Source organism: Oryctolagus cuniculus, chromosome 1, assembly GCF_051225735.1.
Source record: "Oryctolagus cuniculus isolate XC-2025 breed Fujian yellow rabbit chromosome 1, ASM5122573v1, whole genome shotgun sequence".
Lineage (NCBI taxonomy): Eukaryota > Metazoa > Chordata > Mammalia > Lagomorpha > Leporidae > Oryctolagus > Oryctolagus cuniculus.
The window spans coordinates 20440857-20466026 of NC_142867.1; the positions used below are offsets into that span (position 1 = coordinate 20440857).

General features: G+C 57.0%; 1 protein-coding gene across 1 annotated transcript in view; it reads left to right on the top strand.

The window, feature by feature from the left end:
* Positions 1-3359: 3359 nt before the first annotated feature.
* The window catches only part of SYT13 (synaptotagmin 13), a 46449-nt gene continuing 24638 nt past the window's right edge, over positions 3360-25170 (top strand). Inside the window, exon 1 of the mRNA XM_051852614.3 lies at positions 3360-3686. Within this exon, the coding sequence (XP_051708574.3) occupies positions 3504-3686 (183 nt within the window). The 5' untranslated portion in view covers positions 3360-3503. The remainder of the gene's footprint in view (positions 3687-25170) is intronic.

Genomic DNA, 25170 nt, shown 5'->3' on the forward strand with positions numbered 1-25170 from the left:
GAGTCAACAAGTCTCTTGGAGCTTAGTCGGAGGAAGAACCTGTACCCAACTGTGTCTTTAACTCTCACCCTCCAGGCAAACCACAGTCTCTTGGGTCCCAATTCCCTCCAGGGCCAATATGCTGTCACTGTACTTGCGTATTTTCCTTCCCCCTGCCGGGCACCATATGCTGGCGCCACAAATGTTGGCCACGTAAGAGAATCATCTACACAGTTACAGGCCACCTGACGGCTTCTCAACGGCATAGCACCTGTGCAGGGCTGAACAGTTCCTGCTGCCTGGCGACGCTGGGACCACTGTGGCCTCTTAGTGCCAGGTTACTCACCTGTTCATGCTGATGTCGGCTTAAACACACCTTCTGCTCTGCCAGTTGTTTGCAACTCTGGTGCTTAGCATTGTATACAGGTTACCGGCTTCTGTGTTTTTATTATTCTATATGTTTTACTGGGCTGTGTGTTTGACTGTGTTACTTTGGGTGGGAATTTTAAAATGTACCTCTTCGATCTGCATAAAAAGATCGACTGTCAAGACTGTCAAATAGGGTGTCAGGGTACAGCCGTGGCCATCTCCTGCATCCCTCAGTTATCTGGTCTCTTGACTGTCTGGAGAAAGGCCGCGTGGAGGCAGCCGCCTGTACCATGCAGCTGTGCATCTGTGTCCTCTGAGATGTTCACATGATGTTGAAGCTACCTCACGACGCACTTCTCAAACCACGTCCCCTCTAATAAAAGCATTTTTAATAGCTTAGCCATTCAGAGAGATTCCTTCGAATATTTAAACACTCAAAAGGTACAATGTCCATCCCAATAACAGTGGTGACATCTCATCAAGAGGCTGGGGAGCCCGTGGAAGTCTGCCTCCCACCTCCACCTTACAGACGCTCCCCTCCCCGCGTCTTGCCCCGTGTGCCCCGGGCTTCCCGACAGCCCCCCAACCTCCCCAATTAGTTCCAGGCTTCCGCCTCAGACTGTCTAGCTGTTCTACTTTTACTGACTCTGTCAATCACTTTTTCTCGAAACACACAGCCTTGTCTTCTCAAAGGAATCCAGCAGCGCCTTATCTTCGGCACTGCAGGTCGCACCTGCTTATCAGAAACCAGGAAGCAAATGTCGGATATTTGATGAGAACTTGGGTAGCAAAGGCAGCCCAGGGTCCTGATGCTTCAGCCGGCTCTCAGAGATCTCCTGGGTTGTCTTCCTGGCTCTGCCCCAGGAGCATTGTGTGCGAGAGAGAGGTCAAGGGCTGGGCTCTCTCTTCCTGCTGCTAATAGCCTCCTGGTAACCATGGTAACCAGGGACCACATGACAGGTGTCTGATTCCCATCAGGCATTTTCTGATATTCAGCATCCCTACCCTGGATTCTGCTCAGAGTGGTGGCATCAAGGGTCTCGGGGGAAGCAAGTCAGCCAGGGAGGATCTGGAGCGGCAGCATTAATTAAATCTCTGATTTCCCCCCAGAACATTCTGCATAGCCGGGCCCGAGAGCCAGGAAAATCTCCCAGGGAAGTTTTTATGAGAAAGCGCGCTACGTCTCACACCGGGAACTGAGGCACTCCTGCTCCACAGCTGGTGGCAAATGGGGCTCAGTAGGGAAATACGCCTGGCATACAGCAGGCACACAATTAATACTTGTAGAAGAGCTAGTTTAATAAAATGGCACTTACATGGAAAATGAGATTTCTCCCAAGCCAGAGGAATTCCTGCACGAGATGATCGTGTGGATCACTCAACAGTTACTGAGTGACAGCTGCATGCTCCCGCGAGAGATGCCACGGAGGCCCTGAGGGTGGGCGCTCGCCGAGGACCCCAGCTGTCTGGGAGTAGCTGCAGGGCAGGGCATGTTGGGCAGTGTGTAGCGAGGAGTGTGGCGGGACTCACGGGGACCACCTCCCAGAGGGCTTTGGAGCTGTTGTCTCTTGCACTTTTTCCTGGAGAACCCTTGAAGGTTGTCAGGCTTGGACAGGGTCCACTGTGCATTCCAGAAATCTCTCTTTGATGCCCACTAGGGAAAGAGCTAGAGACATGATGTCCTAGAACTCTGGGACCTAGGCCTTCAGAGAACCGGCAATGTTGCATCCTTCCTCTTGGACCCTGGTCACCGTGCAGAGGGATGCTCCAGCCACTGGGAGAGGTGATGTGCAGGAGGCCCAAAGAGCACCTGCTGATGGCCCAGTCATGTTCCCAGCGGCAGCCAGCACTGTACACTTGCCATGTGAGTATCCAGCCAGCCTGACCCCCACATGACTGCTGTCCCAGAATACGGCACGCTGAGCAGGAAAACCACCCAGCTGAGCCCAGTCAACTCACAGGATCACCATAGGTAATAAACAGAGCAGTCCAAAACTATCAGCTATGGGGGTGGGGGTGTGTAGGTGTAGACACCTGAACACTGGAGGGAGCGGGTACCAGGCAGTTTAGCAGAAGAGCGTCTGCTGGGAGATTTGGGACTCTGATCAGCTTCATGGGAAAGCGAAAGCCGACTGTGGATGAGATCTGCATATCCCTTCTCGCACACGCCCAGCTCACCTCGTGTCAGCTGACTGAGAGCAAACGTTTCCACATAATGAAAGCCCTCAGGGTGGAGGGCAGTCGCCGTTTTCTTGGTCTAAGACGGACTTCCTCACACCTGCGGTCCGGTTTCCCCTGACTCTAAGCACACCCGCTCTCTGAGTCAAGTGGGTACTCCCGGGTGGCGCGCTGCAGGGTGAAGTCCTTCTGTTGTACCCAGACCCGGAATCTGGGCTGCAAATTTGAGTTCTGGGTCAGGACGAGGCTTTTTCTGGCTACGCCCACATCCTCACTGAGCCTCAGCTTTCTCGCCTTTATCCAGGGCGGAGAACAAACTGCAGATGACACCAGGCACTGAACACGAGCCACCATCAGTGCCAAGCCGCTCAGCGGGCCTCAAATGTGCACAGAATCATCGTGGTCGTCTTCACGGGACAGGGGGACAGTCCAAACCCCGCGGCTGCAACCCTTGCCTCTACCTGTGCCCCACCCCCCCAGTCTCTCTCCTGCATTGGAAACACCTGCCATCGTCAAGAGGTGGGGGCTCGCGACCATCCTGTGACTGTTTGACAAGCTCCTGGAGGACCCAAGTTCACAGCCCCTGAGGGAGAGGCTGAGACAGGGTTAGCAGCCTGGTAGGGAGTCTCAGGCCTGAGTCCCAGCCCTGGTTTGCTGGCTCAGGGAGCGAGACCGCCGCCGGCCCCCACGGCCCCGTGTGTGCGCTAAGCAAGGAGAGCCGCCTGAGCCAGCCCTCAGGTCCCCTGCGCACGGGTGGGGACGCCGGCACGGTCACGTGTTGGCGGAGCGGGGGTTGCTGGCCAGCCTCCTCCTCTGACGTCCTCGCAGCCGTGCCCCCACCCTCGCTCCTTCCCCCGCCTCTCTGGCGGCGGGAGAGTCGCGCTCACTCGGATCCCGCAGCTGCCTGGCGGCGGGCGGCGGGCCCTGCCGGGGCAGGTGCGCGGCTGCAGGACCGAGCCCCGCGGGCAGCCGGCACCATGGTGCTTTCGGTGCCGGTGATTGCGCTGGGCGCCACGCTGGGCACCGCCACTAGCATCCTCGCGCTGTGCGGGGTCACCTGCCTGTGCAGGCACTTGCACCCCAAGAAGGGGCTGTTGTCGAGGGACCGGGACCCCGACCCCGAGAAGGCAAAGCCGGGAGTGCTCAGACCAGTCCAACAGGTGAGCTGGCGCGGCGCCCTCCCAGAGGGGGCGCAGCGGGGTCGCGGGGGGCTGCGGGGTCGTGGGAGGTGGCGCCGTCCTTCTTTGCGCCACAGAGCTTGACGGGGAGGGAGACCGCGCATGTGCTTCAGGGGTAGGGGAGGCAGGGAGGTGGGCGGGTGGGACTGCGGGGCCTAGGAGAGGAGTGGGGGCAACAGCAGGAGGGTTAAAGGGGAGGGTATGGGAAGGGGGATTTGGACCGGAATGGAGGCCGGGAGGGGAAGGGACACTCAGGAGCGTCCTGGAGGGGGCCCAGGAAGCTGGGGAGGGGTCACTGGAACAGGAATTGTGGAAAATGAGAAGCCTGTAGAATTAGGGGGCGAGAGGAGGGAGCCTGTGAGAGGGAGGCGGTAATTGTGGGGCTGGTGTAAAACACAGGGGAGAAGGGGGCACCTCCCCCACCCCGAGGGTAGGTGCCTTCTGTCCCCGTGGGTGCTGGGAGCCAGGGGGCGGTTGGACAGGGGCCACCTGGGGTCTGGAGAGGCAGCTGCATCCTGCCCCCTCCCTGCCCCCAGCAGCCCTCAGCTCCAGCCAGCCAGAGGGGTTGCTGTGGCCCCCCCTCTCAAATGTCTCTGAAGCTGGCCCAGGTCACAGGAGGGCTTTTCCCTGGGCAGGCATCTGCTGTCCCCAGAGGTCCCTGGGGAGGAAAGGGGGCAGCAGAAAGGGCTTGGGGCGGAGGTTTGGTAAGGTTTCTCCTGCGTGACCCCCTGAGGCACATTCCCAAAATGTGGGGGTGCAGAATGGGCTTGGGGTGACATGGGGAGCAGTGTCCGGCTGGAGTGACGTGAGGACCTGTGCAGACGCCTTGTGGACCCTGTAGTTCTGGGAGAGGCACCACAGCGCTCTGCTCCCCCTTCCTTCTCACGATCAATTATTCAAAAGCTCGCAGGACGCACTGGTGTGGGGCCTGTGACAGTCGCTGCACAGTGAGAGTGGCAAGGAAATGGCTGCTGTCTTTGGGCACTTAAAATCCAGAAAGAGCGACACTGACATTGGCCAACTGGGAGCCGGCTGGGCAGCAGGATGTGGGGCCTGGCACCATCTGGGAGGGGGAGTAGTGGGCTCTCAGCTGGGGGTGGGACGAGCCCTTCTCTGGAAGCTGGGCCAGCTGCCTCCTCCCCTGCTCAGTGCACCTGCAGACAGCTGTCTCACCTCCCACCGTGACCCTCTCACCTCCCACCGTGACCCTCCAGGCCCTGCCCCTCCCCCCCTCGAGAGAACAACTGGGCAGCACTGGGTGTCCACAACCTCTGGGCGCCCTCCCGGTTCTTGGTCTGATTGACAACCAGCAGCCCACACGATGGCTGGGAATCTGTTCAAGACAAACCAGACTGTGTCTCTCCCCTATCGGAATCTGCTACAATTTGCCATTGGAAGAAGTCACAGCAAACAGGGACATAGTGCACGATCCGTGCCAGACCTTGCATGCACTGCTGTGTGTACCCACCCTCGGAGGAGCCAGATGGTGACTGACTTTGCAGAGGAGGAGACCCAAGCTCAGACAAGGAGACTCGCCCCAGTCCACACAGCCCGAGGAGTCTGAGCCAGACCCTGGCTGAGCGGGGCTGGTTCTCAAGTCTCTGCTATTTTTTTTTAAGATTTATTCATTTATTTGAAGGGCAGAGTTACAGAGAGACAGACAGACACACACACATACACAGAGAGAGAGAGAGAAACAGAAAGACAGAGAGAGAGAAAGAGGTCTTCCATCTGCTGCTTCACTCCGCAATGGCCATAGCTGGGCAGATCCGCAGCCAGGGGCCAGGAGCTTCTTCTGGCTCTCCCATGTGGGTACAGGGGCCCAAGCACTTGGGCCATCTTCCACTGCTTTCCCAGGTGCATTAGCAGGGAGCTGGATCGGAAGTGGAGCAGCCGGGACTTGAACCGGCACCCGTAGGGGATGTCGGCGGCTTTACCTGCTACGCCACAGTGGCACTGACCCCCAAGTCTGAGCTGTTACTAAGCTGCTCCTCTCCACTCCCAGCCGCCTGGTGCAGCAGGTGTCTGCCTCTGTAGCCAAGCTCCTGCCTGTATTCCCTTCACCTACGGACTCCTCCCCAGATTTGTGGTGATTCTTAAAAGACACCAAGGTCTCTCTTGCCCCCACCCCTTGGGTTTTTCCCTGACTTTTCCTACATATGGCTCCTTCTTCCCCTCTAGGTCTTTCTGTTGAAATATCACCTTCCCAGGGAAGGAAATAAGCACCGAAATATATTTTTTTTAATTTATTTGACAGGTAGAGTTATAGACAGTGAGAGAGAGAGAGAGAGACAGAGAGAAAGGTCTTCCTTCTGTTGGTTCACTCTCTAAATGGCCGCCAATCCGAAGCCAGGAGCCAGGTGCTTCTTCCTGGTCTTCCATGCGAGTGCGGGGCCCAAGCACTTGGGCCATCCTCCACTGCCCTCCCGGGCCACAGCAGAGAGCTGGACTGGAAGAGAAGCAACCGGGACCAGAACCCGGCACCCATATGGGATGCCGGCGCCGCAGGCAGAGGATTAACCAGTGAGCCACGGCGCCAGCCCCGTCTTTCCAAAGTCTTGTACAGCCCTCATTACAAATAGATGTGATCCTGCACATTCACTCACCTGTGTTGATTTCCAGCCCCGACTCAGCGCACTGTCAGGCGCCAGGAGGAAACCCTTGACGGATAGGGCACCCAGCATCCAGCCTGTGGGCTGGGGTTGCTGCCTGAGATTTGCCTTCAGATGTGAGCGCGTGCCCTGTGTCTATGCAAGCCAGGGATAGCTCAGGAGACATGCAGATCTGTTTGTTTATACAGGACAGCTGCCCGGCCACAGGGGCGGGATCAGACGCATCCAGAGAAAGTAAACAGAGCGGGGGTGACAGGACTGACATTTCAGAGCGAGGAAAAAAGGTGGTGTTCGGGGTGGCAGGTGACAGCCGATGATGCACGGGGCACATGTTGACAAGGAGAGCAAGTGTCAGAGGGCTCGCTGAAGACAGCCGCAGAAGAGAGAGGGCACGGGGCTGCGGAACACGGGGTCTCCATTTCTGTAGCCCCCAAAGAGGTTTCTGAGGCTTGGGGCATCCCACTGAGAACTGGCGTGTGGGTCAGGTGGGAAATTTTCCTTGGATTCGTAGGCCATGCCCAGGAATCTGAATTCTGGCCCCGAGTGGCTGGATGAAGTTGGAGTTCCTGGTAAGCGAGTTGGAGAGCTTCATGGTCTTGGAAAACATCACAGCTTCATTTTAGCAACCTCTGCCTACAACTGAACATCTCCTGGAGCATGACCCCCGCCTGTGACCTTGTCCCCGGCACACAGCCGCTGCTGCAGACAGTCTACGATAGTATTCCCTCGTTTAAAGGATGAGATATTCATGATGTCTCCTGCTAGATCCCATTATTTACCAGATTAACAAAGACGCACACGTAGAGCTGTTGTTGCCGACTCGGTTTTTGTTAGCTATTCCTTTGTGGTTTCCTGTCTTGTAGTCCCCGCTGCTTCGCACGTTCAGGGGAAGTGACCCAGGCATCTTGGACAGCTAAGGGAGTCATGGAACAGAGAGGTCCAGGGTCCCCAGCACCTGTGCCGGGGTCCAGCCTCTCACTTACCTGTCCCCAGCCAGCTTCAACTCCCAGCTCTTGGTTTTTCTGGACTCCACACCCGGCCCCTTGCTCTCACCTTCCTTTGCCATTCCTCACCCTCTGGGGCTCGCAAGCCATGCAGTCTCCCGACCACTGACCACCGACCACTCCTGCTCTGCCAGGATGTCCTGGGACCTCCCCCTTGCCAGTCCAGCCCCAAGCTCAGCTATCATGCAGTGAGCTGGCAGGAGGAGCCAGGAGACAGGCCAGGGAGGCACCAGGAGGATGATTGCGTCCATCCACTGTTACTTCCCTGCTGTTCCTGCCCAGCAGCCAGATCCTGACCCCTGAATGTCCGCTCCACGCCTGTCCACACAGGGTGCCCCTCATCCCCTTCGTGGGCCCTTCCAAAGCAGTCCTCTTTTTTCCTAACCCAGAGGACGGCAGAGCCAGCAGGGACCCCGGGGGCTCAGTGCTGCCCGCACCCAGCGCTCAGACGGAGGGGGGTCCTGTTTGCAGAGAACTTTCCCCTGAGCAGGTTGCTGCCCTCCCCGCTCGGTTCACCCTTCTGCCCTTCGTGAATCTTCTCAAACGCTGAGAGAGCCCCCGCGGGACCCTGGTGCTGTGCCCTGGATCTAACGTGTGGTCGGAGGCTTCGGCAAGGCTCTGAGCAATGGTCCCCACGCCTCTTCTCTCCATGTCTCCCCCACCCCCTGCCTCCCGCCACACAGCCCTGCCAAGTTCCAAAATCCTATCCTCCCTCCAACAGAGCTGGGAACCGCGAAGCTGCTTCTGATGGAACCTGGTGGACTGAGCCCCAGCTCTTCTTGTGGAATAAACTACGTAAGCGCTGGCTTTGTAGCACAGGGCACCTTTCCTCCCCGAGACCAACAGCAGCGCCTTCACTGTCCCTGGACCCCCGACAATGTCAGCCGTGATGCCAGGCACCACGTGATACCCCTCCAGTGTTTATCTTGAGTTAGTCATCTTGTACCTAACGCAGAACCAGAGAGGGAGGGAAGCTGCGAATCCAGGCACAGGCACACAAAGACTTGAAGCCAAACCCAATTTATACATGCTGCTCCCCTCCCCCTCCCACCCCGGGGAGGGGGGACAGGGAAAGACGGGCAGGTGCAGGAGCCTCGGGCTTTTGTTCCTGCTCTGCCTCCCCATGTGGGTGCTGCGTGTGTGTGGGTGCTGCACGTGTGTGGGTGCTGCACGTGTGTGGGTGCACATGTGTGTGTGGGTGCGCATGTGTGTTCACTTTACGAAATTGCATTCAAGTCCACGTTTAGGATTCGTGTACTTTCCTCTATGTAGTTGCTCGTGAGTAAGGTTTTTATGAAAATGTGACAGATTGCGACGTGAGGTTTGGATACTTGAACTGAGTATCAGGCCCGTGTCTTTATGACCGGGAGGACTTGGGGACTACATTCGAGAGACGTGGCTGTGCTCTGCGTGGTCTCTGACGAGCCGCTTCCCTAACTCTGTCTGCCTCCTGCTGTCCGTCCTGTGGCTCTCTCCTTCCTTCCCGCTGGCTGGTGTTGGGCCTCCACACCACCGATGGTGCCCTATTAACCCTTCTCTGGGTTTTCCTCTTTCATAGACCTCCGGAGTCAAGCCCTGCGCCCTCTGCTGGCTTGGCTTGATTTGCACCTGCAAGTGTGAGGCTGGACCAGGGCGCAGGTGCTGCGCTTTATCAGTTAATTGGTTCATTCATTAAAGTTTAATGAGCACATGTTAGGCATCGGGATACAGCGATGGAAAAGGCAGCGTACGCTGTTCCTCATGAGGAGGGAGGCGATGAGAAGCAGCTGCCTTAAAGCTACTTCAGTGCTGCCTGAGAGGGACACTCCGGCAGAGGGGCGGGGGAGGGCACGGGGACCCTTGGGAGGGCATCCTCCCCCCTTAACCCCGAATGGTCCGTCCCCCAGTTCAAGTCGGCTGCTCCCCTCTGCCCTCCCCTGTACCCCAGGGATCATAGGAGGTCCTCGGAGTGGCTAACCTCACTCCTGGAACCGAGCGGCTAACCCCACCCCTGGAACCAAGTGGCTAACCCCACTCCTGGAACTGACTCGACCCGGGCTGCTGTGAGGTCCGAGCTCTGTGGATTCTCAGGCTTTCAGGGATTCATTTTTTCAGCTCCCTGTGAGCTGATGCCCTGGCTGATAACCTCCCCCCCCCCCCCGATCAGGTGAACCACAGCAACAAGAAACCCACTTCCACAGAGTGATACATGGTGGCGGGTGGAGAGCCAACATCCATCAGGTGCTCTCGGTTGCGTCAGTCATGTGCTAAGTCCTGCTGCCACATTAATTTTAATTCCCACAAGAACCCTTGTGCATAATTATTATTTCCATTCTACAGATCAGAACATTGACACACAGAGAGCTTCAGGAACTTATGCCTAATCAATTTTGGAAATCTGGCCAGAGATGGGCAGAAAGTACTGGTCAGAATTTTACTTGAGCCACTGTGTCTTCCCCAGATAAGAACTAAACCTGTTTACGAATGCACCTGCCTCTTTGCAGGTCAGGGAGAGGTCTCTTCCCCAAGGCTCTGGGTCGCTTCATCGTCTCCTACTTCCATCACACTGGAGCTTTGGGTGCAACCCAGGCTCTTTGGAGAGATTTTACACAGTAAACATGTTTGGGCTGGTTGCTTAGCAACCTGGAAGACAGTATGAATTTTTCATCAAGGAATTAGCATAGATTATTTCGGGGAGCTAAGCACCCACCCGCTGGAAACAGCCCTTAGAAGCACTCGTGACATAGACTTTAGCGTCTGTGTCCCTCTATCCCTCCCCAAGCGCGGGGGCTGACCTGCACTGCTCCCGCCCTTCCCCAGGGTCTCCTCGGGGGTACACACAGAGCTAATGCAGGCGCACGGCCCTGGTCTGCACAGAGTCGATGGTTCGCTAGCACCTGTGTCAGCACTAGCAGAAAATACTGCTTTTCAGATAGCGGCCAGGTTATGACCAATACCTGAGCTGCAGGGAGAGGCATAGAGAGGCCCGCAGACCCCGACAGAGGAACAAACCTGAAGGAGAAGTCAGGGCAGGAGAGACTTGGGCGAAGGCAGAGGAGGAGAAGAGGCTGGCGGGAGAGGGAGCGTCAGACCTGCAGGGCAGAGAGCAGGGCGCGGGTGCAGCTTTTGGCCCCGCGGTTAAGATGTCGGAGCTCCTGGGCTCGAGCTGCAGCTCAGGCTCCCAATTCCAACTTCCTGCTAATGCACGCCCCAGGAGGCAGCAGGTGACGGCTCCAATACTTGGGTCCCTCCCACCCAGGTGGGAGACCTGCACTGAGTTCTGGCCCCACCCAGCCCTGGCTGTTACAGGCATTTGGAGAATTAACCAGCAGGGGGACAGACCAACAGGAGAGGTGAGAAGATGTAGGGAACGAGCCCTTGGCTGTCCACGCTCAGGGGCAGCGCCCCTCCCGGCCCTAGTAAGCCAGTACTGGGCACTTCCAGACCTCGCTCTTGCTAACAAGCCCTGCTTTGCGGATGGAATGCTTCCATGGAGCCAAGTTGTAAGAACCGAGGGAAAGCCGGCGCCGTGGCTCAATAGGCTAATCCTCCACCTTGCGGCGCCGGCACACCGGGTTCTAGTCCCGGTTGGGGCGCCGGATTCTGTCCCGGTTGCCCCTCTTCCAGGCCAGCTCTCTGCTATGGCCAGGGATGGCCCAGGTGCTTGGGCCCTGCACCCCATGGGAGACCAGGAAAAGCACCTGGCTCCTGGCTCCTGCCAGGATCAGCGCGGTGCGCCGGCTGCAGCGGCGGCCATTGGAGGGTGAACCAGCGGCAAAAGGAAGACCTTTCTCTCTCTGTCTCTCTCTCTCACTGTCCACTCTGCCTGTCAAAAATAAAAAAAAAAAAAAAAAAGAACCGAGGGATTCTACACACACGTGTCAGAATTTGTGCCTGTGAAAGACCGCCTGTAACCATTTGATAATCAATCATGTATTCATAGAGCTCTCAAAGGAAAACAGATGAGAAGGGTGTGGTCCTCTCTCGCCCCTCCCTCTCTGCGTCCCTCTTTGGTGATGTGTGCTTAGTGCAAGGAGCCGGGGACCGTGTTGGGGGAGGGGATGCAGCAGGGGCTTCTCCTTCCTCGAGACCACAGCGCCCCTTCTCAGCCCTCATGCAATGCCTGGTCTCATGGGAGGAGACCTGAGTTCATGGAAGAGCACAAATCAATGAAAACATGCGATGGAAGCAAGTGACAAGGACCCGTAGGGTGCAGGATGGAGCTGGCCCAGCAGGAAGGTCAGGGAAGGTTTCCTGGAGCTGGAGTAGGAGGGAAAGTGAGCCAGGCTGATACGAGGGGTGTCAAGGGGCCCACACGGAGGAAGGGGCCGGTGCCAAGGCCTGTGCAGCAGGACAAAGCCCAGCACCCAGGCAGGCCTAGGCCAAAAAGCCGGTGGGCCTGGAGAGCAGAGAGCGAGGGGGAGCCCGGAGCACAGCGAGGCTTGGGAGGTGGGCGTGGATTTGCACCAATGGGGCTTTGCAGAGCAGACATCAATCACTGGTGCCCATGCAAGGGGCACCGCGCCGTGTCCTGACCATACAAAGCTCACAGTGGCTTTCGGAGCGTTTCCTATGGAGATGACAGTCACAGAAAATGAGCCGTTTGCGGACGGGTGAATCAGCACCGCTTAGTACATTCACAGCCGTGGCAGCCGCCACCTCCACCCCATTCTCAAGCATACAGCCCCGTATCCATGAAGCAGTCTCTCGCCATTTCGCCCTCCTTCCCCGGGGCCCTGGCAACCACCAGTCTGCTCTCTGTCTTTACGGGCTTGCTCATTCTAGAAAATCCCTCTAAATGAAACCACGTAATACATGGTCCTTGCCACGGGCTTCTTCCACAGAGCGTAATCCTCTGAAAGGTTGCCCGTGTGGGAGCAGGCGTGCTCGACTGTGATGGCTGTAGAATGTTCCAGGCTACGACATGCTTCATTCTGTTCGTCCACTCAGTGGTTGACGGACATTTCAGGGCTAACGCTATCTTTGGGCTATTGTGAATAGCACGGCTGTTTTCCTGCACTTGCATTTGTCTGGATACCCATGCTTAATTCTTTTTTAAAAAACTCATTCTAAAAGTTATTTGAAAAGCAGAGAGAGAGAGAGAGAGAGATCTTCCATCCCCTGGTTCACTCTCCAAATGCTTACAACAGCCAAGGCGGGGCCGGGCAGAAGCCAAGAGCCTAATCTGGGTTTCCTCCATGGGTGACAGGGATCCAAGGGCTTGAGCCGTCACCTGCTGCCTCCCAGGGTACACTCCCAGGAAGCAGAGTCGCCAGGATTCGAATCCAGGCACTCTACCAGGGGATGCGGGTATCCCAAATGGTAGCTTAACTCATGGCACCACAGCCCCTGCCCCTTCTATGTTTAATGCTTTCCCGAATTACCCAGGGCTAGAATTCCCGGCTCGTACCGTACTTCTGGGCTTACCTTCGTGAGGGGTCACCACACCACCATGCCCACCGGGCGGCAGCATTTCCCATCCCACCAGGGGTGTCCGAGGCTCCAGGGCAGCCCCTTCCCATTCTCTTCTCATGGCTATCTTTGTGGGGGCAAAGTAGCGCTTCACCATGGCATTTCTGAAGCTTTTAATATTAGAAAAAACCAAACCCTTCATCTTCACAATATCCACCCGGAACTGGTGAGCGCTGCGGAAACGTTTGCTGTGGGCGCCGAGTGCCCTCAGGGCCACATATGTTCGGCGGTGAAAATGGTCAGGCTCACAGCGCCTCACAGCCTGGCTCCTCGCTTCTCCCAGCAAGCTCACACTTGCTGCCCTGACCTTGAAATGCGCCCACGGCCCATTAGCACCGCCCTCTGCCCCATGGTTCTCCCCTAAGACTGGACCCCTCCCCAGAAGTCCCAATCCGCTTCACCAACACGCCCGGGGACCCTCGATCCTGTGCCCCACTGAGGCGTATCCAGCATCCTAGAGTGTCGGTTCCTGGTGCGGGGACACTGCTGGGTCAGTGGGGTGCCGGGGGCAGGGGGAGGCGAGCGCCGATCCCCCACGGTGGGGGTGTAGTGTACACACAGAAGCCTTCCTGCTCGGTGCAGAGTCACCAGGCTCACCTTCAGGGCGTTTTCATCAGTTTATAAGGCAGAAAAATCCTGGGAGAGTCTTACTCAGCGCTGAAGGGGCATCACAGTGACGGCTGGGGAAGCTGATTGACTCGGCTGGGGGACTCGGAGTTCCTTATCGTGTTTCCCATGAATGTATCAGAGTCCAGCCGCCTGCCTTCCACCATGCACTGGCCAGCACACTCCTGGCCCCAGACTAGAGTGAGGTAGAGGGGCAGTTGCATATGCAAACACAAGTGAGGAGGGATGGAGAGAAGAGGCTCGTGGGGATCCAGCGAGATTGAGGCTGAGTCCATCCAGCACGGACCAGGCCAGGGGCAGGGGACGGGCAGGGGTTTGACGCATTTCACTGCCTTCCTGCACCTCCAGGTCCATGCATGGGAGCTGAGGCAGATTCTGCCCTCTTAGCAAAGCGAGCAGGCTTAGCAGACGGCAAGGGGAAGTGAGGGGGAACGTGGGACCACCGCGTGTGAGTGGATGGGCAGGTGAGTGAGCAGGAGCAGATTCTCGGGGCGGCTTCCTCTGCTTGTGGCCAAGGTGAGAACCTCAAGGCCAGGGAAGCCGGGCGCCTTCAGGACAGGTAGAGGAGTTCCGACAAGAACGGAGTGTGGGGCGGGTTTAAGAACACGAATCCAGTATTTATCTGTCTGTGCATTTATTATCTACTTATCTGAAAGGGAGACAGAAACAGAGACCTACCATGCACTGGTTCGCTTCCCCAAGTGTACGCAGCAGCCAGGGCCAGCCAGGAGCCCAAGAGCCCAGACCTCAAGCTGGGCCTCCCATCGGAGCAGCAGGGACCCAGGAACTTGCGCCATCACCTGCCGCTCCACAGGTGCACTAGAGCGAGGAGCTGGGACTTGAACTCAGGCACTCCGATGTGGGAGGCGGGTGTCCCATGCATCAAGCTAACTGCTGCACCCAGTGCCCGCAGGTCTACCATTCACTTGGTTAACACTGGGCCGAGCTGTAAGACTCTCAGCTGTAGGGCAATGGGGCGGTACGCCTAGAGCCCAGGTTTTTGTAGGAAGCGCACTGTGACCCACATGGCTTTGACCTGGCTGCTCAGAGGACCCAGCTGGGAAGCGGGGGTAGGGGAGACTTGGCTCCTCAGGTGGCTGGGCTGTGGCGGTGAAGGGGAGACTGGGGAAGCCACCTGGTGAGGCAGCCAGAAACCCACGTGCAGAATGTCTCCCGGGGATCCTGAGCTTCTCGCCTGTTCCAGGTTCTCCTCCTTCCCTGGAGCGGGTCACCAGCTGGCTGACGCCACCACGCCACCCAGGGTTTCCAAGGCATGGAGGAAGGAGCGAGGTTGCCAGAGAGACAGGCGGGGAAGGCAGTGATGCTGTGAGAGGAAAGACGTGCATGGCACACTTCCCCCAAGTGCACCAGCTAATGAGCTCGTCTCTTACTGCCCGGTGGAACGGGTCCTCTAGGCAGCAGCATGACCGTCGCTCCGGGCACGGCAGCCACAATACCAAATATGTCAAGGCCGACAATGGAGAGACGAGAACGCAGGACCAGGGCTCCTTGCCTAATCCTGCCACACTCCGGCCTTGCCTTGGATGTGGGTTACTCGCTAGAATCATCTTTTGATAACAAGCCTGGAGCACACTCGGGAGGGAAATTGCATCTTGGAAAGAAAAATGTTCATCTGATGTGCAAGGTGCTGAGCTGGAATGGGAAGCAGATGAGACTTAGAAATCTGAACTTGAACTCAGACTCCGCCATTTTTTTAAATTAAAGGTTTATTTATTTATTTGAAAGTCAGAGTTACACACAGAGAGAAGGAGAGGCAGCAAGAGAGAGAGAGAGAGAGAGAGAGAGGAGAGAGAGAGAGGTCTTCCAACTACTGGTTCACTCCCCAGTTGGCTGCAATGGCCAGAGTGCACCGATCCAAAGCCAGGAGCCAGGAGCTTCTTCCAGGTCTCCCACGTGGGTGCAGAGGCCCAAGCACCTTGGCCATCTTCTACTGCTTTCCCAGGCCATAGCAGAGAGCTGGGTCAGAAGTGGAGCAGCCGGGACCTGAAACGGCGCCCACATGGGATGCTCACACTTCAGACGGTGGCTTAACCTGCTACGCCACAGCACTGGCCCCCAGACTGCGCCATGTTCAGGCTAAATGACCTTGCGCATTCTGGATTTGTGTTGGCCGTGTGTAACACCGAGACAGAATTCTGGCTCTCTAAGATGATGTCGGAGACGGAATAGCTCTATGAAAGCACCCCTCAGCCTCAGTGTTGGCCTTGACTCTCAGTATATTTTAAGTATCCCTGATTCATTTTCTCACAGATCCTTCAGCCAAGAAATGCTGTGTCTACGGTGGGTTCACCGGGCAGGAAAGTGAGCATCTGCTCAAAGTATTCTGAATGTGAATGGGAAAAATGCACCTGTTTGTTCGGGAAGGGTAGTGTGAACTCCCATTCTTGAACATCCGCTCTCTCACGAAGTCCAAGGTTTGCTTACCTGTGACGTGCAGGGCACTGGCGTAGCCCCGGGGACACCGTGGTGACGAGACAGACTCCATCCCTGAGCTGCACAGCTCACGTTTGGACAGAGTGGCTCTCTGGTCTTCTCTTAAGATTTATTTATTTCTTTGAAAGGCAGAGTAGGGGCAGGGGAGACTTAGAAAAAGAGAAAGTGTGAGCTCTTCTGTCTGCTGGCTCACGCCCCCGGGTGGCTGCAATGGCCAGGAGTAGGCGGCAGGGACCCCAGGACCTGGGCCAGCCTGCATCAGAAGCGGAGCAGCGGGGACTGAAGCCAGCGCTCCGACACGGGGCGCCGGCACTGCGGGCAGCAGCTTAGCTCCTTCTGCCGCAACAGTGGCTCCCGCAGGGCGAGTGATTTTCGTCACACAGTCATAGCCACTCAGGACGGTGGCAGGTGGGGCGGTTTAGTGCCCTCTAAGGAAGTGCTGACTAATGATTGCTCTGACCCTCCACGTGGGGTCCCCTTTCACTAAGAACACGTGGAGCCTACCTGCATCTCTGATACACGGACTTAGTTCTTCATAGAGCACACGTAGGCTCTGTATGACGCATGTGACTAAACAAATACATTGTACATGTAATACAGCATGCATAAAAATAGGCCTCTTGAAACAGTAAAGAGAAAAACAAATTATAAAGTGAAATTGTGTTATTTTCTTCCCTTTCCCTAAGTGGACTACATTGCCCACCTCTGTGGCATATGGTTTGTGTCATTTACACAGGGAGGAAGGTTTGAAATAGTGTAGGCACACAGCATGTGCAAAGGCCCTGTGGCTAGAAGGAATATCCCTGAGGAGGGGCCGGAAGGTCAAAGGGAATGCACAGGAGGGAGAGATGAGAGGCGAGGGGTGGGCCAGGGTTGGATTTGGGTCCTGGAATGCGCCTTCCAGCTGCTGTGGAACTGGGGAGACCAGCGGGGGTCCTGGGGGAGACGCGGTCCTGGCTCGGGCCAGGGAAGGCACTGTTTAGGAGAGAGCCTGGCCTGGCAGGCGTGGCTGTCAGGAAGAGAGGAGGTGGGGACGACAGCTGAGTTTCTCCCTTACCCCGCTGGATGGCGGAGGCACTTGGTGAAGCCGGACACTCGGGCAGACGAGGTCATGGGTCTGCTTGTGTGCTGGTGGCGGGTGAGGAAGGTTGGTGCTCTCTCCATGAGGATGGCGACGGGGCTCGTGGCTTCTGCACTCCCAGTCCGCGTCCAGGCCTGAGGGGAGGTTCCCGCAGGAGGCAGCAGTGGCCACTGGGAGCCTGGCTGAGCCGACTTAGGAAGAGGAGGGGGAGGGGCAGGGGCCTGGGAGCCAGTGCTGATGGCCAGTGAGTGTCTACAAGGGATGCCGGGAGGAGTGGGAAGAGAACTCAGGGCGTTCATCATCAAAAACACTCAAGGCCCCCACAGCCTTGGGGCCAGCATTGTGGCGCAGTGGGTTAAGCCATCCCGTGTGACACCGGCATCCCGTATGTGCGCCAGTTCAAGCCCCGGCTGCTCCACTTCCAATCCAGCTCCCTGCTACTGCGCCTGGGAAAGTAACAGAAGGTGGCTCAAGTGCCTGGGCCCCTGCACCCACGTGGGAATTGAGGGGCAGGAGGCTCCAGGTGACCTTGCAGACCCATCGTGACCTCCAGGGGCTGGTAGGACCTTTGGGGGATGGGCAGCAAGGGAGGATGTGGATGGGGGATGTTTGTCCCGATGGAGTGGCGAGCGGTGGCGGCCGTTGAGTGGGGGACGAGAAGTCACAAGAACTTCCAGAGTATTGAAAACCTGATCGGGAGGCGCCAGGGGACGGAGGAAGGTGGATTTCAGGAGGAGGGAGGAGCAGCGGGGGTGCAGCTGGTGCAAAGCCCCCGTGCACACAGGGGAAGGCTAGGGGCAAGGACCCTTCCTGGAGGGAGAGGTACAGGGCGGGGAGAAGAGTGCCCAGGCTCTGTGCCTGGCGCCAGGGAGCTGAGGGGCCTCCATTCTCTTGGCCAAGGAGAGGTGAGAAATCCAAAGGAGTGGACATGAGGAGATTAGGAGGTGGACTGCCGGGCGGGGGCAGAGAAGCCGGGCTCTGGCAACCGTGACTTTCCCAGGGAGCGCGTGCCCTGCGAAGCAGCCCTCCCCCCATGCAGGGGCCGTGGGATCATGGGCGGATCCCCGGCGTGGCTCTGCCCTGTGGCACCAGGGCAAGCACCAGGACACAGCAGGGTAGGCTGCTGGGGTGGAGGGCTCTTTAGATTCCAAACACGGGATCTGATGATGGACCAGGGGGTCCGATCTGGGAAGCTGGAAAGGAAAGAAAGGGAGCAGAGGGCTTCCTGGGCTCAGTGGAGGACATGAAGCTACAGGGGGCCAGGCCAGCGCTGCCCCGGGGTGGGGGTGGAGGGTGGGGGAAGGCTGCAGCCACGGGGCACCATGCTCCACGGGTGCCCTGAGAACAATACAGCCACCAGGGCCCAAGAGCCGGAGCCGCCCTTTAGTGCCCAGCAAGGCTGGTGGGGTCGGGCAGGGGGTGGGGCGGGTGGCAGTGTTGGAGTAAGTGGTGCACTTGAAGTTCTTACTGAGAAGGACCGGGCTGGCATCTGTCTGAGCAGTGAAGTCCCTGCCTGTGTCTCATACACGTGCACCTGGCTTCCAGTCTCAGCTCCACTTCTAATCCAGCTCCCTGCTAATGTGCAGTGGCTGATGGCTCATGGACTTGGGCCCCTGCCACCCACAGGGGAGACCTGAATGGAGTTCCTGGCTCCTGGCATTGGCCTGGCTCAGCCCCAGCTGTTGTGGGCATTTGGGGAGAGAACCAGTGGATGGAAGACCTCTCTCTCTCTCTCTCTCTCTCTCTCTCTAATAAATAAACACAACTTAAAAGAAGAACAGCAAGATCAGCAGGCAGGGGAGCAGCCGACGTGCCAGGAGTTGCTTCTGGAGCTGTTTCTGATTTTAGGAAGATAAAACTCCCTCGAGGGAGGAGTCCCTTGAACGTGCCGCCTCCACAGCTCGCAGGGGCCGGGGAGCCCGAGCCTGGTTCTGCTGCTAGCGCCAAGTCTGGGGAAGGAGCTGTGGCCACAGCCCTGGACCTAGGCAGTGTCTGCAATTCCTACATCATCCCTGGGGGAGGCGTACGGGGCCATGGCCTCCTCGGGAGCATGGGAGGGGTGGTTCTGGCGGCTACTGCTGTGGATCCTGGCTCCTGGCCCCCTCCAGGGTGCCTCTGGGGGCTGCACTATGGCAACAGTGAATGAAACCGTGATTGGGCTAATGAATCATATTAATACACTTGTCATTCAGCTGACTCCTGTGTGATTTGACTCTGTGCCTCAGACACGTGGTGGCTGGCAGGCCCTTGCTCCACCTGCGGCCACCAGCCAGGGACGCCACCTGTGCTGCCTCGGTGTGGCCGCTGTCATCTGTGTCCTCACCACTGAATAGTCGTGGGGATTAAATCGGCCTGAACACCAAGGACAGCGCCCACAGCACAGTGATGCTGCACTGGATGGCGTCCCTGGCTCCTCCAACGCCGCCCTCCTGTCCTCCTCACCCAACCCCAAAGCTCCCTACCCGGAGCCCAGCTGTATTTTCTGCCTTCCCCCTGCTCAGGCCCCAGGAGGCACCCTGCTATCAGCCAACCCAGTTGACCCCAGGGAGGTCCCAGAGGGAGAGTGGGGGAGGCATTCCCTCCCCCTGCTCCTCCCCACCAGGGTGCTGGGGGCTGCTGCGCCCCTCAGCCAAACGGCTCAGTCTGCGGGGAGGATTTCCCCACTCGGCACCCCACCCTCTCTGCCCCTGCTGTCCTTTGTCCCTTCTGGCTACAGCTGTCCCCAGCTCCCAGATCTTCCTGGCTGTGGTGTTTTCAGCTTTCCGTGTTGACCGCCATGGCCCCCCCAAACCTTTGTAAATCCCTGCTTTGGGCAGTGTCAGTTACCCGGTTTGCAGAATCTTTAGGGAAAAGATCCCCAACCAACGCTGGCTGGGCTCACGGGCCCTCACCCCTAACAACAAGGAGCGGAGGCTCCACGAGTCCCGGGGAGCATTTCAAAGTCCCTCCCACGTTCCGCGTTGGATCCAGCATGTTGCATGGCGCGTGCCTTTTGATAAGCACACACACCTGCAGCCAGCAAGGTCATGGCCGCTGTCTTCACTTCCAAGCACTTGAAACGAGCCGAGGAAGCCCATTCTGCATTTATAGTAACTCGAAGCCAAGTACTCTGGTGGTACTGAGCTGCCACGATCCAATCCTATTCCTGGGGGCTGCAGCTCTGTGCTCTGCTCCGCTGCTGGCTCGTGTGTCGCGGAAAGGGAGCCCAGTGGGTTTGCATCTTGTTTAAAAGAAGGAGCGGCCTCAGCTATGGGTGGTTACTGACCAGCGTTGTCCACCCCCAACCCTCCTCGCCAGCTGACTCCCTCGCCACAAGCATGGCCCCCTTTGGGCCCACTCTGCTCTCCTTCTCCCCATTAGAGAGGCCTCCATCTCTCCCACCGTTGGTCATCCTTGAGTGCTGGACTGAAGCTCCTCCTCCAGGAAGCCTCTCTGATCACATTGATGCCGAGGAGCCAAGAACACTGTGTCTGAGCTCAGCAGGAAAGAATGCATTGATCGATTTGCCATGCCTGCCAGGAGCGCAGGCAGGAGGGTTGTAGCACGGGTGCTTCATGTTTCCCATTTAGGGAACATCTTGTCCCCAGCATCGGATGGTCAATTGCCTGAGGACATACTCACTTGTCTTTGTGCTGTGTAGGGCAGGCGAATACATAGTCAGTGAGTGACAAACATGAGCTGCTTTCTGTTTGGATAGCAATCCAAGATGGCGGGTGTGAACAGGAGCTGGCCCAATTTGATGCGTACCCCACAACTCAGCAAACTGTTTGTCCCAAGTGTGTGCACATCAGTGGAGAGATGATAGCTGTGCTGAGTGGCTCTGTGACTGTTCCCACGGTGTCACCTTTGATGGGTGACACTCACCGGCGTGAAGGGTTCTGCCGACGTCATCTGCTTCCTGTCCTGTGGAGTAAAGCTTCCCAGGATGCAAACGTGTGAAAGAGGCTTTGCTAGGAAGATAACCTTGAATGCACTCTAACCAATTTGTTAAAGATTTTATTTATTTATTTGAGAGGCAGAGTTACAGACAGAGAGAGGGAGAGAAAGAGAGAGAGAGGTCTTCCATCCACTGGTTCACTCCCCAAATGGCCACAATGGCCAGATCTGGGCCAATCTGAAGCCAGGAGCCAGGAGCTTCTTCTGGGTTTTCCACGTGAGCGTAGGGGCTGAAGCACTTGGGCCATCTTTCACTGCTTTCCCAGGCCATTGCAGATAACTGGATCAGAAGTGGAGCAGCCGGGACTCGAACTGGCACCCATATGGGATGCTGGTGCTTCAGGTGGAGGCTTAGTCCACTACACCACAGCACCGAGCCCTACTGTAATCATTTTGAGATAGAAAAAAAAATAGCACATTCCAGGACATCCTCACTTTGACACAGCAGCTGGGCTGAAAACAGTTGCTTTCTCCAGTGATGTCTTCAAGTAACCGAGCACCGTGGGACCAGAAAGTCCTCACGCTGTTCTAGAAGAAGACCTGAAATGCAGTAGCAAGGACCTTGGCCTCTCAGCACACTCTTCAGCCTCTCATGCCCCTGGGATTTTCTTAGGAAAGCGCACATTAAGCACGTGGTCCCCACAAATAAGCTACTGGGGAGAAGAGCCCCCAGGACTGCAAGGAGCACCGTTGGTAAGACCGCAGAAGCCAACACCACACCTGTGCGCACCCGTCTTGTAGAAGCCATCTCTCTTGCACATCCAGGCTTGAGCTCACGAGGACTTGGAGTCCCAAGAACGTTGTGCCCTGGGACAGGAGCCTGCACGGAGATGCTGGATGGCAGAGGCTGGCTCTGAGATGACACACGTCACCAGCAGCCTTGCTGGTGTGCCTGAAGATGGGAGGGCAAGGACAGGGTGCATGGTGGGAACGCCGAGTCTGAAATGTCCCAGTTTAGGAACAGCGCTGATGTGGTGACAGAATAGGCTTGACGCTGTCTTCGCTGCGATCACAAGAGAAATACATCTCCGCTCCAAAGCTGTGCTTCCCAGATTCTGAACTGAGTGCAGCCACGAAGCTGCTGCCCCAGCATCTGGGGAGCCATTTTAAATTTATTTCAAATGCAGAATTATAGAGAGAGGATGGGGCACACACAGAAAGGGATAGGAAGGGAGAGAGAAAGAGAGAGAGAGAGATCTTCCATCACTGGCTCACTCCCCAGATGGCCGCAATGGCCAAGGCTGGGCCAGACTGAAGCCAGGAGCCTGGAACTCCATCAAGATCTCCAATATACCTGGCAAGGGCCCAGGCACTTGGGTCATCTCCTGCTGCTTTCTCAGGTGCATTAGCAGGGAGCTGGATCTGAAGGGGAGCAGCCGGGACTCAAATTGGCGCTGTGATACGGAATGCCGGCTGCAGTTACACCTGCTGCGCCATAACACCAGCCCCTAGGCAGTTCATGAAAGCAACCAGACAACTGGTGGAGGCGAGAGGAAGGGAAGGGGCTGGTGGCTTAATTTTGTGGCACTTGCTGGAAAACCAGAAGTGATGATCTGGGTGTTTCCATTTTCGCTTGCTGTGGTCCTACTGCGTGGTATAGTGTGGTGGCTCCCAGGGCCAGATTTGGGGACTGGGCTTGGGCTCAAAGCTCAGCCCTGTCGTATATTGGCTCTGTGACCCTGGACAAGCATTGATCTCTTTGAACTTCAATGACGACCTCTGTGGAAAAACATAATTAGATTCTTTTCACTTCTATTGATTAGTATCAGAAAATATAGGCACTTCCCTGGGGGGTTGTGTGACGATGAAATTCAATCGAGTTTGCATCACGCTTTGTGGAGTGTGTGGGACACAGGAAGTGTCACCTCCTTGGCGGCCATATTGGCCTCCAGGCATTGGGGTGCGATGGCAGGTACCAAGGCAGGGATCCTCTCTAAGAACTAAGTCCCTAGGGAGGCGCTTGCCATTTTGTGATTTCTGGATCCCTGCAGCCTTTTTTATTATTATTTGTTTGTTTATTTTTTCATTCTGTTTCCTCCAGAAATGTTGGCCAGCCCTCCTCGCGGGAGCGTCACTGTACCCGTGAGCTCATTGTCAGAACATACTTCAAACCACACCCCGGCCCAGAATGCCCTTCCCCACCTCTCCGCCGCTCAAACGGCCACCCGTGCTTTTTGCCCCCTGCAAAAGTCAGCACCTCCGTGGATCTTCCTCACACCCCTTTCTCCCCTATCCTGCCCTACCGCCGTCCCCAGGCAAAGCTTGGCTTACTCCTACGTGATCTCTCTGTGCACACACGCACACACACATTGCGTGTGAAGGAAGGAGCCAGAATCTGCCATTGGCTTCTGGCACAGAAAACATCCTCAGTATTGGGTGATGACTGATGGAATGAATGAGTGAGTGGTTGGGCTGGAGGTGAGAATGCTGCATCCTCCTGCCAGCCCCCCACTGGCTCCTCCTTGTGCCCACCCCAGGTCTTAGGAAGGTACCAGACCATTGCGTCTTTCATTCCTCGGCCTTGCCCAGGCAGAGAGAGGTCCACAACCAATGCTGTAAAGCCTGCAGGCCCCAGAACCTCAGCCGTGGGTTCAAATCCCTGCCCTGCATCTTTCTCACCGCACAGCACCAGACGTTACCACTCTGTGCCTCAGTTTCCCCCCGGGAAGTGAGGTTAACGGCAATGCCCTCTTCATGAAGTTTAAGGGAGGCCCTGCTGGCGACATGTGCGGGCCTGTGTCTGACACTCTTTTCAGCTCCTCACTCTGGAAGCCCTTCCTCACCCTCAAACTCCTGGTGAGCACAGCTTCCCCTCCCAGCCACGCCGCTCCTGTCTGGCCTGGTCGTCATAGCACTTACTGCCGTTGAGTGTCTCCTGCTCTCTAACTCACGGGAAATGCCATCTTTATCTGCAGCTTTAATGATTGCTGGACACATACGAGAATGAATGGGTTATCGCAGGGGAAGGGTTTGCCCTGGGACTGGCTGCTACTCCCAGCTGTGTCTCATTCTTGCTGGGTTGGAAGAGTTGCATATACTGGGCTGACAGCAAGGTTAAGCCCCCCACAACGCTCCCATTCTGTCGCCTTGGATCCCGGCTATGGGTTAGGGAGTGTACTGGGTCAACCACACTCTTTGTGGTTACATTTAAGATTTAAAAATAGCCACAGAGGGAAACAAAAGTAGGAAGAGGTGAGTCCCCAGAGAAGGGGATGTGAGAAAGATGGAGGACACCCACTTGGTATAAACAGAAGAGGCGGTGTTGGAAAGAATAACAAAAGATGAGGTGGAAGGGTTGCCATGGAAACGCTGTCCACCCAGGTGGTGCCTGGACCAGAAGATGAGCCCGCTGCTTCAAAGCCCAAGTTCAGCTTCCCAGCTTGGAATCCACCACCTGCCCAGGACCTGACCCCGCGGATGGGTCTCTGGGAGGTCAAGAAGTAGAGGATCCTGGTGCTGACAGCACCTTAGGAGCAGGTGAACCCCCAGATCGACGAACGTTTCTAGGGAGCTGAGCAGACTCAGTTGAGAGCGGTTGGGGGGAGGGAATGTGCATCCACAAAGGAGGATGTCCCCAGATCCACCCTACCTCCCCTGACCAAGGCGCCCCCCAGTGAGGGGTGGGTACCCTGGGGAGCTTCTCAGATGTGCAGATTCTCCAGGGGCCGCCCAAGCCCAGCCGAGCAAATGGTTGAGGGCCTGGGGATCTGCGTTCCCCAGGCGGCACGAATGCACACCAAAGCATGGAAGCCGCCCCTCAGACTGAAAGCTGTGCAGGGCGCCAGGGTGGGGGTGCGGGAGCCAGGCAGCCAAGACGGCATCCGGCAAGGGACCAAGGTCGCCGGGAATGCGTGGAGGTGGGTGATGGGCAGGAGGACAGCCCCTCAGAGTGGAGCAGTGCAGAACTCGGGGGTGAGCCGGCCTGGGTTTGAGTGGAGTCTCTGCTGCTCCCCGGCTGGCCACGACTTTGGACAAGATGCTTCACTCCTCTGCAGCCAGGGTCCTAGCTTGTAAAATGGGGTGCACCCTGTAAGAGGCTTCAGTGAGTTTGGCTGCGAACATTGCCCGACACAGGTGGGCAGGAGCCCCCAGATGGGAAAGACTGAGACCTGTGTTTGAAGAGGAGCTGGGGGGTCATTCCCAGACTTGTCATCCTCAGCACCTGAGGTTTGAGAGTCATTTGTTACGTGGCATTCAGCCTTCTCTGACAGATACAAGGCTGTGAACAAAGGGCTGCCAGCCACAGGGGAGCCACCAGCTGCGGGTATGTGCGAGGACAAACCAGCAAGGTTTCTTCTCCT